General features: G+C 45.8%; 1 protein-coding gene across 1 annotated transcript; it reads right to left on the reverse strand.

Annotated features, from left to right (window-relative positions):
- Positions 1 to 2,841: 2,841 nt before the first annotated feature.
- On the reverse strand, positions 2,842 to 10,393 carry blk (BLK proto-oncogene, Src family tyrosine kinase). The gene is made up of 13 exons (XM_061703910.1): positions 10,344 to 10,393; positions 10,184 to 10,274; positions 8,911 to 8,941; positions 6,998 to 7,091; positions 6,821 to 6,919; positions 6,656 to 6,759; positions 6,429 to 6,578; positions 5,963 to 6,115; positions 5,703 to 5,882; positions 5,167 to 5,243; positions 4,618 to 4,768; positions 3,882 to 4,013; positions 2,842 to 3,810 (listed from the first exon to the last, which is right to left on the reverse strand). Exons 2-13 carry the CDS (start codon positions 10,271 to 10,273, stop codon positions 3,608 to 3,610), a joined length of 1,464 nt encoding a protein of 487 aa, XP_061559894.1. The 5' UTR covers position 10,274; positions 10,344 to 10,393; the 3' UTR covers positions 2,842 to 3,607.
- Positions 10,394 to 15,539: the final 5,146 nt, after the last annotated feature.

The following is a 15,539-nucleotide window of genomic DNA, read 5'->3' on the forward strand; positions in this document are numbered from 1 at the left end:
ATGAGCGACTCCTGATGGCCTCCTCGCCGCTTCTGCTTCAAACTCGGAAGCGCCGACGTGACGCCTTCAGAGACCAAACGATCTGTCTGGAACTTTTCGGTCGTTACAGAACGCATTCATCAGGACCAGCGAAATGGAGCAACTCATTCAAAAAAGCTGATTAATGGGAAAGTTTCATTTTTTTTGCTGTTATTGCAAGAAGGCAGGTGGAGGGGGGCACACAAAATAGGCACAAGGTCATGAATGTTGAATATTTCTATATTATATAGCCATGCAGGAGATGACGACGTCGGGCAGGCGGGCGTGACGACCGCGCTGCATACCCGTCGGCCGTCAGGAGCCGACGCACTCGCGTGACGCCAATCGTGTGGCATCAGATCCATTTTCTGGAGCGCCACACCCACGTAGTATTTGGACGGGTTTAGAACTGTGGCAAATCTTCATTGGCAAGCCACCCCCCGTTTGATGATCGACGATAAGTGCCATTTTTGGGCATCGGCAGGCATCGAAAATTTGTGACAAAAGCACACCGTGGGGGCGGCCCTGCATACCGACCGCCGTGTCCAAATATGGAGTTCCGTGCTTTCATGTAGTACCGCGTTGTGCCACAACATGTCGGGCAGCACTGAGCTGTAGTGGAAGACGCCAGCATAATTAAGAGCAAGAAGGAGAGGCAGAGAAGATGGCTCTCACCTTCGCTCTGCGTCTGTTTTCTTGTCTTCCCCAGTTGTTAGCAATTGAGGGATGGACATTTGAGCTTCTTTTCCAAAGGTGGAAATTCCAGCATAATTTCAGCAAAGCTCCTGAAGCGCAAGCTAACAGGTCAATGCGAGGCTTCAGTGGAGCGCTCGCGAGTGCACGCCAGTGATTGACAACTCGTCCGTTTCTGATTGGTTGTTCTTATGCCTCGATAAGACTACGATACAAATGTGGTCTTTCCCGATTGCGCTACGTCAGACTACTGCCTCAAAATCTTGCCGTATCTCGCTCAGACAGGGGCAACGCTACGCGACGTGTATTCCGACACCACCGTATCCCGTCTCTGACCTTTACCTTGCCACATCAAACACTGTCAGGGAGGCTGGACTAGAAAACGTGTCACCTTTCACCGCAACCGTATACAACCGTTACTATGGTGACAACAAGTCGTTGTCAAACAATGGATCGGCGCGGCAATGTTGCGGAAAAAAGAACAAAAAAGTGCTCGGGAGAGGACGTTTTGGGCTGTCCATTCAAGGATTGCTTGAGGTATGTTCACATACATTTAATACGATACGGCTCGCAAGCAGGCAACAAAACGTTATGTAGCCTAGCAAGCTAGTGCTAGCACTAACGTTTGTATGTAAACATGCCGTCGTTCTGTCAAATCATGCTCGAAAGCTTCGGTAAACATCGGTTTGTGCACGTGAACAAATGCTGACAAGGGCTAGCACAAGAAGGCGAAGCGCCGGTCACAATACGCAATCCTATTGGTCGACGTCGAGGTGCGCTGTCGGAGAGTTGTCGTTGATATGTCGCACTACAAGAAGTCTCGTCTTTCCCGAAAATATGTCAGGCGTGGTCCGGGAAATTGCCTGCGATAGCAAATCGGGCCAATATCGGGGTTAAGATCCTGTAGTCTAATCTAGGCATTACTCATTCCACATTTGACATAAATCTGACGTTTTTTTTTTTTTTTTTTTAATCTGCAAACTTTCCTTGAAACGGAGGTTCTCTGAATTCTCTTCCCTTCTTTCTGGGAAGCCTTTCTGTACGATTGTGTGACAGTGTCACGCTGGCCTCTGCTGGACGACGCCAGTATTGCAAGCGTGTCACAGCCGACGCCTCACTTTTGAAACTAGTCTTTTGTGTGTTACATGGGGAGCCTAATTTATGATTAAAAATAAAGTTGGCAGTCCACGCCAAAACCACTGATGAGATCCAATCCAGAAAGTGTTTCTTTGCAAAGAAGATTTTCGCGAGTGTTGAGCGGCCTACGCATGCAGCAAAACTACAGTTGGACAAATATTTACGAGGGGCGTGTGGCGGCCGGTCTCGCTGCGCGGCATTTGTGGAATGCCGAGCAGCATTTCCTGTTTCCTGTCCATCCAGGAAGCGGCGAGGTTCCACCCATGACCGCCGCGGGCCGTCCGCACCGTTATCTTCCAGATGCCCTTTGACCCTTCGCGGGGGGCGACGACGGCGCTTTTACTTTCCCACGCTCATTTTGTCAGCTAATGATGGCTTGCAAATCTACATGCTGCAAAAACTTCTGTTGTCCCCGCGCGTGTGTCGCAGAGCCCGTTGGCCGCTGAAGGCCTTCTCTGCCGGCCTTTCAGCAGCACTGCACGTTTGCGACCTCAATCCAAATAAATCTTCCATGAAATTGTATGAATTTATTCCTACCAGTCTATTTTCTTCATTCCGTAGCATTTCTCTTGGCAGCACAGCTTCCGGTGCTGTTGTCCAATCGGATCGGAGCCTCTGCGTCGCCATGCCAAAATCATTTGGTCGTCGGCATTTTTCTGTCCTCTGATTGGCTGGGCAGAGCCGAACTCGTTCCAGTCAAGTTCGACTTGCAAACACGCATGAAGCAATCGGCGCACATTAATATGAGAACATTTCATAATCTGCCAAATTTGTCTCTTGAATAATGCTGATTTCTTTCCTCACCCGAAATAATGCAATCGGATGACTTTCAAAATTGGAAGTTTTACAAAGTCAAGGCACCTCGCCTTGAGATACGAGTGACTCGACTTCAGAGTTTTTCAGGATCCGAGTTGTCATTTATTTTTTTCAGATACAAGCGCACTCGACAACAAGCAGCAGTTTGTAAACCATTTTCAACGATTGTTCACAAACGAGACTTCAAGATTTTGATTGCCTCTCCCGGCTGCAGTTTACTGTCAAGCTAAACATCAAACAAAGAGAGTGACACCTTGTGGAATTAACTTTAGTTCAATGCTAATGTGAAACGCCATAGACGGGCTCAGGCATAACATCTGTGTGGCAATGTTATAACGCTTCAACAAATGGATACTCAAATACAAACGGTGCAGCAACACATGAATATAACAATACTCACCGGCATATATTCTTTATTCTCTGTGAAAAATGACAAATGTTACTGCAGATGAATGAGTCACGTAGTTGTTGAGTGAAAATCTTTGTTTGTCTGCGTGAATGTAGTATACTGCCCCCAGTGGCCAAAAAGCGCACTCCAGAAGGAGCTGCAATGAATTCATCATGATGCAGAAACGGTTTCATTGTTTACAGTCCTTCTAATGACGTTATTCCTGTATGTTTTAATGAAGTACAATATTTATTGCAGAGTGCTATTTTCCCTATACGTGTTTGGTTGTTGTTTTTTGGGAAGGCCGGAACGGATGAAAAACGTTTTGGTTCGTTCAATGGTGAAGATGATTTGAGATGTGAGGATTTGGAGTTACAGGCGCGGTGATGGAATACATTTGACTCGTATCTCAAAGCACCGGTCAGATGACCGAACGAAGGACGAGAGGGTACGCTTGACGTAAAACGTCCTCGGCGTGTGTCCGCGATCCACGCGACGTCAACGAAATCAGAGTTGGCCTCGTGGTCGTCGTCGTCGTTCGCGTTTCCCGGGAAGTCACGTCTGCATCTCGTATTGCCCCTCGGTGGCGACGAAGAAGTCTTGGAGGACGTTTTGCAGGAATTCGAAGGTGGGCCTCTCCTCGGGCCGCTCCTTCCAGCAGGCCGTCATGAGGCGGTGGAGCTCCTCCGGGCAGCCGTCCGGACGCGACATCCTGAAGGAGCGCTCCAGGTTGCGGATCACCTCCGGGTTCGTCATTCCTGCGGACGTCGGCGAGGGGAGGTGAGTATTTCGCGACTCGCCGTCGTCTGCGAAATGGAGCAACGGTAACCTGGATATGGAATTCTTCCGTAGGTGACGATTTCCATCAGGAGGATCCCGAACGACCACACGTCCGACTTGATGCTGAAGGTCCCGTAACGGATGGCCTCGGGAGCCGTCCACTTGATGGGAAATTTAGCGCCTGCTCGTCACAACGAGGGTGAGAGGCCGTCGCGCTATTGAGGCCTGACAATCAACGTACGCTAACTACCTCGGAACGCTTGCATTCAAAGCTCACTGGAGCCATTTTGAGTGAGTGTGTGTGTGTATTTTAATGCCCAAATCCTACCAAATGTTTTATATATATATATATATATATATATATATATATACGCATGTATAATTGCTCATAATAATGTGCTTATATGTGTTAGGGGGAAAAATAGCTCTTTTTTGGGGAGAGAAAGAAAAAAGTGAATGGATAAACGTCAATCAAGAGTAGATAAACTTGTGTGGAGGTTTCACCTCAAAATACTTGATACGTGATGAAAAGATAGACTTTTTTACATGTATTTATTTATCAAAAAGTTTCTAGTGTTGGAAATAATGTTGTGGTGTTTTTGTTTCGATTTTGTTTACTTTTTACTCACGAGAAATATTTATATTCTTTTTCCCCCAACAAATACGATGCTGTGTTTGAAGTGTGCACCTCATTTCGAAGCTCAGCTCGAGACACGCAATTTGTCTCCATCTATGCCACGTCCCCGTCGGCCTTGTGCTTTGCAAGCGCGTCGAAAGGAACGAACCTTCTCGAGCCGTGTATTCAGACTCGACCAGCCTGGCCAAGCCGAAGTCGGCGATCTTGCAGTGCAAGGTCTCGTTGACCAGGATGTTGGCCGCCCGGAGGTCGCGATGGATGGAGTTCTTGCTTTCGATGTAGGCCATGCCTTCGGCTATCTGTCTTGATTTAAAGAGACGCACGACATTGGACGGGCATGATCATGTCCACATAGGATATGTGTTTTTTTTCCCCCTCTCCCTCAAGAAGTCCAATGTTTTGTTTTCTTTTCTTTTCTTTTCTTTGAGGGAAGTGACCAAGTCTGCGTGGATGGGGAAAATAGCCCCATTTCCTATCCGAAAGTTCATAATTGATGCAGAGCGAAGTTTTCAGGCAGGCAGTGGACATCACTGCGCGACGCACGCCGCTCATGGAATGAACACACGCAGCCAACATTGTAGATAACATAACATCATTTACAGTCAGGTCTAGCAATCTATTTATAGCACGATGTAGAGTTGTCATCTTAATTTAGCCGAGTTAATAATGTATAATGAAAAAAAGACCAATTTCCCACCTGTGCTGACATGTCTATCAGCTTATTAAGCCTGAGCCTTTTCCCTTCGTCTGTTTTTAAAAAGTCCAGTAGACATCCTGCAAGAATACAACAAGCAGCGCTCAGACATGTGCTGACAAGTCTTTTAGTACCATTATTTTTGTCACGAAGTATGACTTGTAAGGGCAGATATTGTGGTCTTGTTCCAATTCTCAAGAAGAAGTCAAATTTGTAACCTAAATACAGCAGCAGTTGCCAAAACGCAGCAAGCAAAATGCCTCAGCGTATTCTCTTCCTGGTGTTGTGACAAAAGTCTGCGACCAGGACTTCCCCAACCAGGGGGTTCGAGAATGTTTTCCAACAATCAAATTGGATTTTTCATTTGCCTGACAATGGCATGTCTTTCTTTATCTGGCAATAGTACAAGGAGGAACGATTAGATTCGGATTGGCTCGTCATTCGCTACTGTCGATGCGAATAGCGAATGAGGATTTTGAGGGCGGGTCCGAGCCCTGGGGCACTCCAACGGTCAGCGTACCGAAGTCCCTTTGTCGTACCGTTGATCATGAACTCGGTGACGATGAGAATGGGCTCCCGGGTGACCACGGCGTGGAGTCGCACCAGTCGCTCGTGCTGCAGCTGCTTCATCAGGTTGGCTTCCTGCAGGAAGGCGCGCGGCTCCATGGTGCCCTCCTTCAGGGTCTTCACCGCGATCTTCAGCGTGTTCTTGTAGTAACCTGAAGTCGCACATCGGAAACTTTTCTCCATTGCGAATGGGGGCGTGTGCAATTTCACTCCCGAGAGGCTCGTCACTCACCCATCCAGACTTCTCCAAACTGCCCGGCCCCGAGTTTCTTCACCAGTTTTAGCGTCTCGCGGGGAATCTCCCATTCGTCCGGAGCCCACGGCTGCTGGGGGGGCTTCTTCTTGCAGGGGGCGTACAGACGCCGGCACAAACCGTCCGCGCCGCCTAACCGGACACACAAAGTCCAAATACTGTGGCAAAAATGTGTGCGCGCTGTATCGCGCTTCATTGTTTGCGCCCCTGCTGTATCATGGATTTTAAGCGACCGTTTTTCATGGGTTTTCTCAGTATACAGGCAAATTAGAGTTGCGTGCAAAGTCAGTCTGGTTCTTCAACAAAGCCACTTTAAAAGCCTTTCGGAGACAGGAACTAGAAGTTCGGCTGAGGCTTCTCCAGTTCCACGTTTTGGCTTCGAGTCAACTTTTCTGGCTTACCGTGCCCTGGACGACTGAAGTCGCTATCGACCGGTTTCACTCACATGTGTAGTATTTGACCAGCTCCTGCAGGGATGGGAAAGTGCTGGACGGGGAGATGTAGTAGCCCCCTTTGTCCAGAGAGCGGATCTTGTAGTGTTTCACCACATCAGCGGTTTCCGGTGTGAAGTCTCTGATGGACAGCGAGAAGGAGCCTAATTCAGAAGAAACCCGAGCAAGAGTTTAGACAGCGCAGCGGGACGCCATCGTATCGGTGTTCGGCGGCAGTCACCGTGACACGTCTCGCTTTCCCGGATGAGGAAGGCTCCGGGTTTGTTTCCAGGTGCCAGGAGCAACCTTTCCGTCTCTCTCCTGCTCAGGTCCTTGAAGAACCATCTAGAATGCAGACAATCATTTCAGCAATTTGCCACCCTTTGGGATGGTACATGAAACTTACTTCTCCACCTCTAGGGTGTCTGCCCGGGTGACGTAGTTTGCCGGTATGAAACCCTCGTGTCCCGTTTCCAGCGACCGAGCCAGCCACCAGTCTCCGTTTCTTTGAAACAATACAGACGTGTCCGAGTGTTTTGTATGACGATGTAGAGGGCGGACGTGCCGTACGAGCCCCACTTACTCTTGCAACACCTTGAACTGATCTCCCTTTCCGAACGAAAGTTCACTGCGGTTGGTGGGCTTGAAGTCATGTTGAGCCACAAACACAACGTCATCTAAACACAAAGGTGCTCCAATTATTGAGAACATTTTTGAGTTCGTTAACTCGTTCACTGTTGCCCATGTTGTCGTTTTCAAGCATTTGGACCGATCTTTCAAGACAATAGAAGCAACCAACCTCCCAAAAGAAGGACGAGACTCTCTTCTTTGACAGAAAGAAATGTTTGTTTCTAGCTTTTTCCCTTCTTGGGTTGGTTTCACCAAAAACATTGGTTTTCTGACCGAACGCCGAGAAAACCAAGCAAAGAAAAAAAACAAGGTTTTTGTATAAAGAAACGGTTCAAGCAGAACAGTGGCTTTGAGGCATATATTTTTTTTTTTCGCTTTTGTGACACCTCCAACTATAAAACAACAAAAATAAGAGTGAAAGCGTGCTTTTGGTGAAAAAAAATTATTTACAGATGTACAACTAAGAAACGCGCTGTGAGCGTCACAATGGTGACGTGCACTCTTTCTACCATAAATAAACAAACTCAGTTCGAGCCTCAGTGGTCTCCAGTTGTCTAAACAGAGGCTGAGCTGCACTGTGTTTGTTTACTGGTAGCATGTGGCTCGAGGCATTTGCACTTCTTGTCTTTTCCACTGCACCGGAAGAAAAAAATGAAATTGAAGTAATCCATCACATTTACCGTAATGTCTCGTGTATAATGCGCACCACGCCCATGTATAATACGCACCCCCAAAGTTGACCTCAAAATTCTGGAAAACCCTTCTACCTATGTATAATGCATTTTTACAATGCATGATTTCGTTCATACCCATATGATCAAAACATCATCTGTATTTTTTTTAGTTTTTTCAAACAATGATTCTGATGTTAAGCACTTTATTTGAACACGTAATACTTTCTTTTTATTTACTTGCTCTTATTTTTAAATTCACAGAACAACTTTTATTTAGTAAATGAGAAAACACACAGTTGTGCTCATATGTTTGATGACTCAGGCAGAATTTGTAAGATGAAAATTCTTTAAAGAAAACATGAAGGACCAGGAAAAACACATTCAATTTGATTTTAATGGGATTCAAATTAAACTGTCAAGCATTTCAGAAAAGTTGTGTCATTAAACAAAACATAACCATAAAGGTAACCATAATGATGGTTGTTGTTCAGTCATCAGTCGTATTTAAAATAACAATATTTCAAAACTTCTGTCAGGGTATGTAAACTTATGAGCACAACTGTACATATATGCAGTCATATGTACGTACCCCCGTCATATTGGAATGAACGTGTAGGCCCCCTTTTTTCATAACCTCTAGGTGGCGGTGGCATACTAGAATGAAAGTGTAGCTCCTCACGCAAATCACATTCACTTTAAAAAAAATTCCTTTGTCAAAATGAAACAAGCTGTAAATTATTACAGTAAAAAAAATATATTGATATCACTTGAAATGAGCAAACTTAACATTTTTCAAGAATTTGAATTTTCAAAAAATGAAGTGAAATGATAGCTTTGTTATGCTTTGTCATCCTTTTTTTCAGTGTGAAACTGTCCCTTAAATGGCTCCTTTGATGAAAGCAAAGCAAAAGCTATCTCCATGTCAATGACAATTCATTGCTATTATTTCTATTTATTTGTGATGGTTTGGTCTGTCCTCTTGTAATGCCGTCTTTCCGGAGTCATCTTTTGAAACGGAAGCGCACCGAAGGAATTCCGACCCAGATTTCAGATAAATGTTTCCTTCCCTTGCTGCCCGCGTTGACATAAACAGCAGCTGTCAGCCTCACACGCACAAGCAGTCACTACATAAGTGCGTCATATTACTTTTATTCCACTCCTCGAACCATATGGTGAAGTGTTGTGTGATTACCGTTATCACAGTACGCGTTTCCACCCCAAATCTAGAAGACAGAAAAAACAGTGTTGCAAGTGAGAAAGATTAGTGAGGCTTTGTGAGGATATTTTGGTTGTTGTTTTGAAGTGAATTCAGAGATTTGTTTCTAAAAACGGGACAGCGGGGTTTGAAGATAAGTGCTGAAAACATGCAAAGACTGAGAAGTATGTCACACTCAAATCTGGAAATCCAGCGTTGAACTGTTTTTCACCATCTCCATTTTTGGGGTGGGGGGTGGCACTTCAAATGTACGCACTTCGGTGTGGGTATGAGTGCCCCCCCCCCACTCTAGATGAACTTGACTGCCTTCAGTTTGCTCCGGTCCAATTGTGTCCTGCAGTTAGCTAGCTAGCTATGCCTGCACCCCGGAAACGCATCTTCCCTTCGGTTAGTCTGCTAGTGTGGCTGCTTTAGAGCGCCCTGTTGTTGGCCTTGGGTGCGCGCACGTTACGCAGAGGGTGGAGCGACCGACTAGGGAGGAAAACGTTTTTAGAAGTCCAACTTTACAGCCGGCGTGTGGACCGGGGCATCGGGCTGGTGTGGCCGCTTTAGAGCGCCCCGTTGTCGCGAAGAGCCCCGCGATGACCCGCTGGGATATATTCCAGCCACCTCATATATTTTTGTGACTCCAACATGTCCAGTAGGCATAAGAAAGACGCTAGAAGAAGTGGCATCCATTTTTCCGGGTCACAGTTGAGGTCTTGGACCCACAGTTGAGCAGGGCGCGGTTTCGGTGCATTCAACGAAGAAAAGCTGGATTTCTCCTCATTTTGAAGCCTCATTTTAAATACTCGATGATTTTTGTTTTTGATCATTCAGGTTTGGCAGGGTTGTTAAAAATACTCTTCTCTATGGTGGGTCATATTTACAAGACATGTATTTCCACTTTACAGGGACTTCAACATGAAAACTTGCTTTTACACTTGTATGACTTTTAAAATTGTTAAAACGACACTTCGAACATTGCCTGTTCCCCATTTTTATGTGTGTCGCTTCGGTATACCAAAACTGTACATGGTTCAATTTGACTCTCTCCAAAACAAATAAACGAGATTTATACAATAAAACATGAACTAAAATGAACCTCTGCAATTATTAGAAAATGTGAATCTTACAAAATCTAATCGTGTAAAACATTTACAAAAAACAGGTCAGCTGGGCCCGTCACGCAACATGAGAGTAGATGAAGGTTTCAAGATATCGACAGATGATTCCGAGGGTTAGGTTGGATTTCGAGTCATCTACTTACTGTGTGATTTGACGCCAGGGAGTCCAGCGAGCTTCTCTTTCTTTTGTCGACGTTTTCATCGAGCGCTTGGCCACTGCACGCGCAGCCCATCCTGAAGAAAGAACATCGGCTTATTCATTTCTCCGCCGCCTTCGCATTTTGTCCGCATTCGTCAGCTTACGTGCTTGAGCTCGTCCCGGGCGTCCTCACTGTTGCTGCGGATGGAAAAGGTCTCGCTCTTCTTCTGGCTATCGTGATGAAGGCAGCCGCCTCCCTCGGGCGGTGGGGGGCCTCCTCATTAAAGTTTGCTGTTTCGCTCGCAGACATTTGAAACATCATCCAATCCGAGACGAGGGCCGCGTCGAACATTTCACCAGAAATGCGCAAATGTACGTTTGTGAACGGCGGTCACTTGGCGCGAGTCCCAAAACATTTCAAGTCCTACTACCCTTCAACTTTCAAGCGAGTCACAAGTTACGAGGGCTGCTGCTACCAAATAATTCTAGAATCGATTATTATGGTAATCGGATGGAAATTGAAAACAAAAATGAAATATGGGGGGGGAAAATCCACAGATAGTTGAATCCGTGAGCGCCGGGGGTCCACTGTATGCACGTGAGGAGCAGGTACGATTTTTGTCCGCTTGGGGTCGCAATCCTCACGTTCTACATTGTAGTATCTGTGACTTTGAACGCGTGTGGCTCGAAAAGGCGGAGCTCGGACCGGCGAGTGACGCGTGCGTCGGCGAACGAGAGTGGACAGTTGGCTGTTGTTGGCTGGGGTTTCGAGTCTGCGCTCGGCTTCCCCGTGCGTCACTCGAGGCCGTTGCGGCTCGCGTATTTCGTGTTGGTAAAGCGGCCGTGACCCCCCGTAGGGGGCATTACAATACGGATCTAACACGTTCGCTTGTGTGGGCAATCGTAGACGTGCAGTTGTGTCAGCCAGTTCCGTTTTGCGGTAGACGCGCTGCACTTTAGCTTTTATTATTATTATTTTTTTGGAAGTGTCAAAGGATCCCAAACTTTGGACATGCTCTGTCTTATGCCAAATCTTTCATCCCCAACTTATTTCTACCCGAGTCTGTAGTAACATGAGGCTGTGTGGAAAAATGATCACTGCGAAGCTTCGAGGCTGAGATTTTGCTTCCGCTTTACTTTTGTCATCCAATTATTTGAGTTATTGGTTGCAGTCCTACAAGTTGCCGTGGCAGAAATACAGCAAGTCAATAAATTTCAAGCAAGTCGAGTCAAGTCATCTCTCAGCAAGTCATGAGTCGAATCATACACTCTTGCATTTACACTCACGTTCGCGGCTTTGCAAGCGGCTTCTGGATTTGCGCTTATGAACCCTTCTGACCTGTTTTGTAATGTTTCCAAAACCACATTTTGGGTTGTCTATTACGTTTTTTTTTTTTTTTTTTTAATTATTCAATGCGTGACCAACATGAAGCTTAGTTCATGTTTGACCAGCTATCCATGTGCTAAACTGTGAAGGAGATATAAAAAGTCTACACACCCCTGTTCCAATGCCAGGTTTTTGTGATTAAACAATTTGAGAGAAAGTCATTAAACAACTTTTTCCACCATTAATGTGACCTATAACCTGGACAACTGAGAATGTGGTTGCACAAGTTCGCACACAACCTCTTACACGTAGGATGTGGCTGTGTTCAGAATGAAGCAATCACATTGAAACTCATGTTAAGCGCGAGTCACCTGCCACCATTTCAAGTGGCTCTGATTAACACCAAATAAAGTTCAGACGTTCTAGTAGGCTTTTCCTGACGTTTTATTTTTTGTTTTCTCGCAGAAGACCTAAGGTCTTGTTCTACTTTTGAATTAACTGGCCACTAGAGGGGGTAAAAGGCAATGATTTCCTGCTCCTGAAGCCTGAACACCAGCACCCAGCCCCCCCCCCAAAAAAAAAACATTTTTTTTTTTTTTTTTTAAATATGATATCACAATCAGGAGCCTGTTATGCTTTGTAAGCGAGGATGACGACAATCATGTTGTAAGTGGAGGGAACAATCAATCTGACAACATTGGAGGAAGTGTTTGCTTCCTATGTGGTGGAGGGCCTCATCCAACATGCAGGCGGCGGGGGGGGGGGGCATTACTCCACTGGGCAACACTTCACAGCTTTTCTTTGGACCACCTGCATGTGTGTGTGTTGTACACTACTTCACACACACGCTGCAGGTGCACAGAGTGTTATCGAGTGCATCCCCGTTTGCGAACTCCTTTTCCTCTTCACTTATTTGGCCGTGCCGTCTTTTTGAGGGCCCTTGTTTTCTTCCCAAGCCTTGGCGGATGGCGGATGCCGCTCGGGGTCCCCAGACGTTGCATCCTGCCTGCAGGATCCTCTTAAGTGGCCCCACAGGATAACCTCAACAACGGTGGGAAAGAAAGGGAGTGTAAGGTCTCCTTTGGCATCTCGGGCCCCCCGTTATTAATGGCAGAGGTGGCAACGGAAAAAAAAGAAGAAAAAAAGCACTGATTCGACTCCTTAAAGACCTTGTAAAGAGATTGGTTTCGAAATACATTGCACATGTTTGAAGCGAAGTGATGAAAATGCAAAGACTGAGAACTATGTAGTACCGAATTGTGGAGATAAAGCATTAGCGTAACATTTTTCCACCATTTGAGTTTTCCTGACTTTTGGGGCATGGTTGAAATGACGCCGCGCGACGCACTTCGGAGTCCGGCGTTGAGTTGCCCCTCCCCCCGCTTTAAAAGAACTCAGCGGCGCAATTGCGATGTGCGATTAGCTAGTCATCTTGCGTGTGCCCCGAAAATGCATTTCCTCTTCGCATAGTCCGCCGGCGTGGTTGCTATTTGTAGGAGGGTAAGGTGCCAAGATAACATTTCGTGTCACGGTAAGACTCCATGACGAATCAGGTGCTTTTGTGGGCTAACGAGGTAACCGGTCAGCATGGCAGAGCGTCAACAAGGATTTTGTTGTCCTGAAAGTCGGTCTCTTCCCTGTAATATTCCGACTTGAATTCTCCTGAAGTCACAACAATTTTCACATATAAACGTAAATTGTAACTTTGCAACTCAAAGTAACGAACACACGCACACAAATGTGTAACGTCTTCTTGACTGACTGACTTCCTGCCAGTGTGGGAACCTTTTGTGGCCTCTGTCACACACGAAGTGATGAGAAGGTCCTGCATGAACCCTAACAAGACAAAGTGATTGTCAACAAGGAACAATAAGCAGCCCCCCCGTGACGATGCATTCAGCTGACATCCCTGACGCTCCTGTGGGATGTCAGCTGTCACTCACCTCCAAGTCCCTCAAGCGTGACCAAAGTTGCTTGACGGCCGTCGGAGGAAACACCTCAACGGGGAACCCCCCTCCGATCCGATTCCGTGATTGTGCTCCCAGATGACGCCTTCGCTCTTCCAGCGTTTGTTGTGGAAAGAACTTGGTGCCAGCCAGCAGGTGCTTCCTCAGCAACGTTGTGTTTTTCTTTCTTCGCCATTTCTTCTCTTCTCAAAGTCAAACTTTTTTTGGGTTTTTTTTTAACGGACCGCCACAAACGAATGTCAACAAGAGTGGCCAGTGAGTGGAAAGAAAGACCCTCAAGTGTCATATATAGTGCCATCATGTATCCCACAATGCATCTTGATTGGTTGACTTAATTGATTCTTTGAGATGAACTTATTGACAACGACTCGAAAAGATTCCAACATTTTTGAGGGATTGACTAGAGCAGCTGTCGGCCTGTGACCTCCATGTTCCTACTGTTGCAAAGTTGCGACACACTCTAGTTAAGGACAATAAAGATTCGTTCTTTTCAAATAGCTTCTGAAACATAATGTACAGTCTGTTATATTTTGAAAATGCCATTTCACATGAGCTCGCTGTAGTGCCAGCAGCATATTGCTTGCCGTGACGTCCACCAGCCAGCGGCTGAGCTGCACCGTGTTTGTTTGCAGAGTAAACTAGTGGCAAGAGAACAAGGAAGTGACATTTTTTATCACTTTTAAAGTATGTTCCGTGTGTGAACTTAGTACGCCTCTGTACTGTACCGGAAAAATCAGAATAGGAATACTTTTTCACTATCTTTCTGCGACCCACCCAAAAGGGGTCCGTGACCCACCAGTTGGGAATCCCTGGACTCGAGCATTTTTGGGATGGAATAGAATATTTTTGGGGGATGAACTACAACATTTTATGGGATGGACTACAATTTTTGAAATTTTTTTTTTTTTTCAAGATGGACGAGAACCGTTTCAATTTCGCTAGGGTTGGGCATCGTTTGAATTTGAGCGATTCCGCTTCCGATTCCGGTTCCAAACGACTCTTGATTCCGATTCTTTTCGGGGGCTGGGTCAAAAAAGCTTGCGTGGCTGTCCAAAGGGTGTCCAAATGATGAACATCCATTCTCTTAGCAGCCCGCAGCTTAGACTCAAATGAACATTTGACCTGGGGTTCTTTGTAACCAGTATCTATATCAAACCTTGGAACTAAAAGGCAATGTGTGGGGAACTAACCCAATTGATTTAATATTCATGAATGAATATTTCAGCTAAAAGTTAAATATAGCATTGTTAAAACTGTTATTTTAACTGTGATCGTATAGTTTCACTCACCCAGTTGACTGAGAGTTGACTTCACTGACAGCATTGTTAAAACAATAGTTATGTTAACAATGCTATATGGCTGCCCCTGTATTCTGTTTCATCACGTCAAATGGTTTATATGTGCAAGTTTTAACTTGACTTCTTATTTTATGCAGCAGAAGTCAGCATTCTGGCACGAAAAGTAACTTCACACGGCACCGGTGATTTCTTTGTTGTTGTTGTTGTTTTTCCATGGCTGGAGCCAAATGCTATAAAACGCTGATTCCTTTCCCTCCCACCGATGAGGCACAAGGTTAGTGTTTGTGATACTGTGAGACAACGTTGCTATGAATTTTGTGCTGTAAAGTTGCTACGGTGAAGTTTTAGCCCAATATTAAATGAAGCTTCTTTTTTTTCCCTGTCATCGGCGCTTACGTTGTCGGTTTGAAGACTAAAATAAACGGTAAAAACCATCATCGGTGCAAAAGTGCAAGCGAGCGTTGACCTTGTTAGCTGTCTCAGGGTCGGCATAGACGTATTTTATTTCCACTCGCCCGATCGACTGAGAGTCGACTCGACCGAAGCTCCGTCAACCGCTGCGCATCGGGAAAAACCCCTTCGCGCGATATCGTCTTATTCCACTGAGGCGACTGGTCATTCATTTGAACCAAGTTAAGACACACTCGTTGGTCACTTCTTCTTGGCGGCTGGAGGACTAGGCATCGAAACCGGGAACAGAAATGTTTACATTTGAACGGTTCCGATCGGTTCTCGATTCTTGATGCCCAAGCCTAAATTTCGTACACC

The sequence above is a fragment of the Phycodurus eques genome, chromosome 18 (assembly GCF_024500275.1).
Source record: "Phycodurus eques isolate BA_2022a chromosome 18, UOR_Pequ_1.1, whole genome shotgun sequence".
In the NCBI taxonomy this organism is placed as follows: Eukaryota; Metazoa; Chordata; class Actinopteri; order Syngnathiformes; family Syngnathidae; genus Phycodurus; species Phycodurus eques.

Bases quoted from the DNA above. Each gene is read 5' to 3' on its own strand.
- blk (XM_061703910.1), bottom strand. From the start codon at position 10,273: ATGGGCTGCGCGTGCAGTGGCCAAGCGCTCGATGAAAACGTCGACAAA. The intron at 6,920-6,997 runs GTAAGTGGGGCT...ATTGTTTCAAAG, and splicing joins CAGTTCAAGGTGTTGCAAGA to AAACGGAGACTGGTGGCTGG. The intron at 5,883-5,962 runs GTGAGTGACGAG...GTGCGACTTCAG, and splicing joins GTTTGGAGAAGTCTGGATGG to GTTACTACAAGAACACGCTG.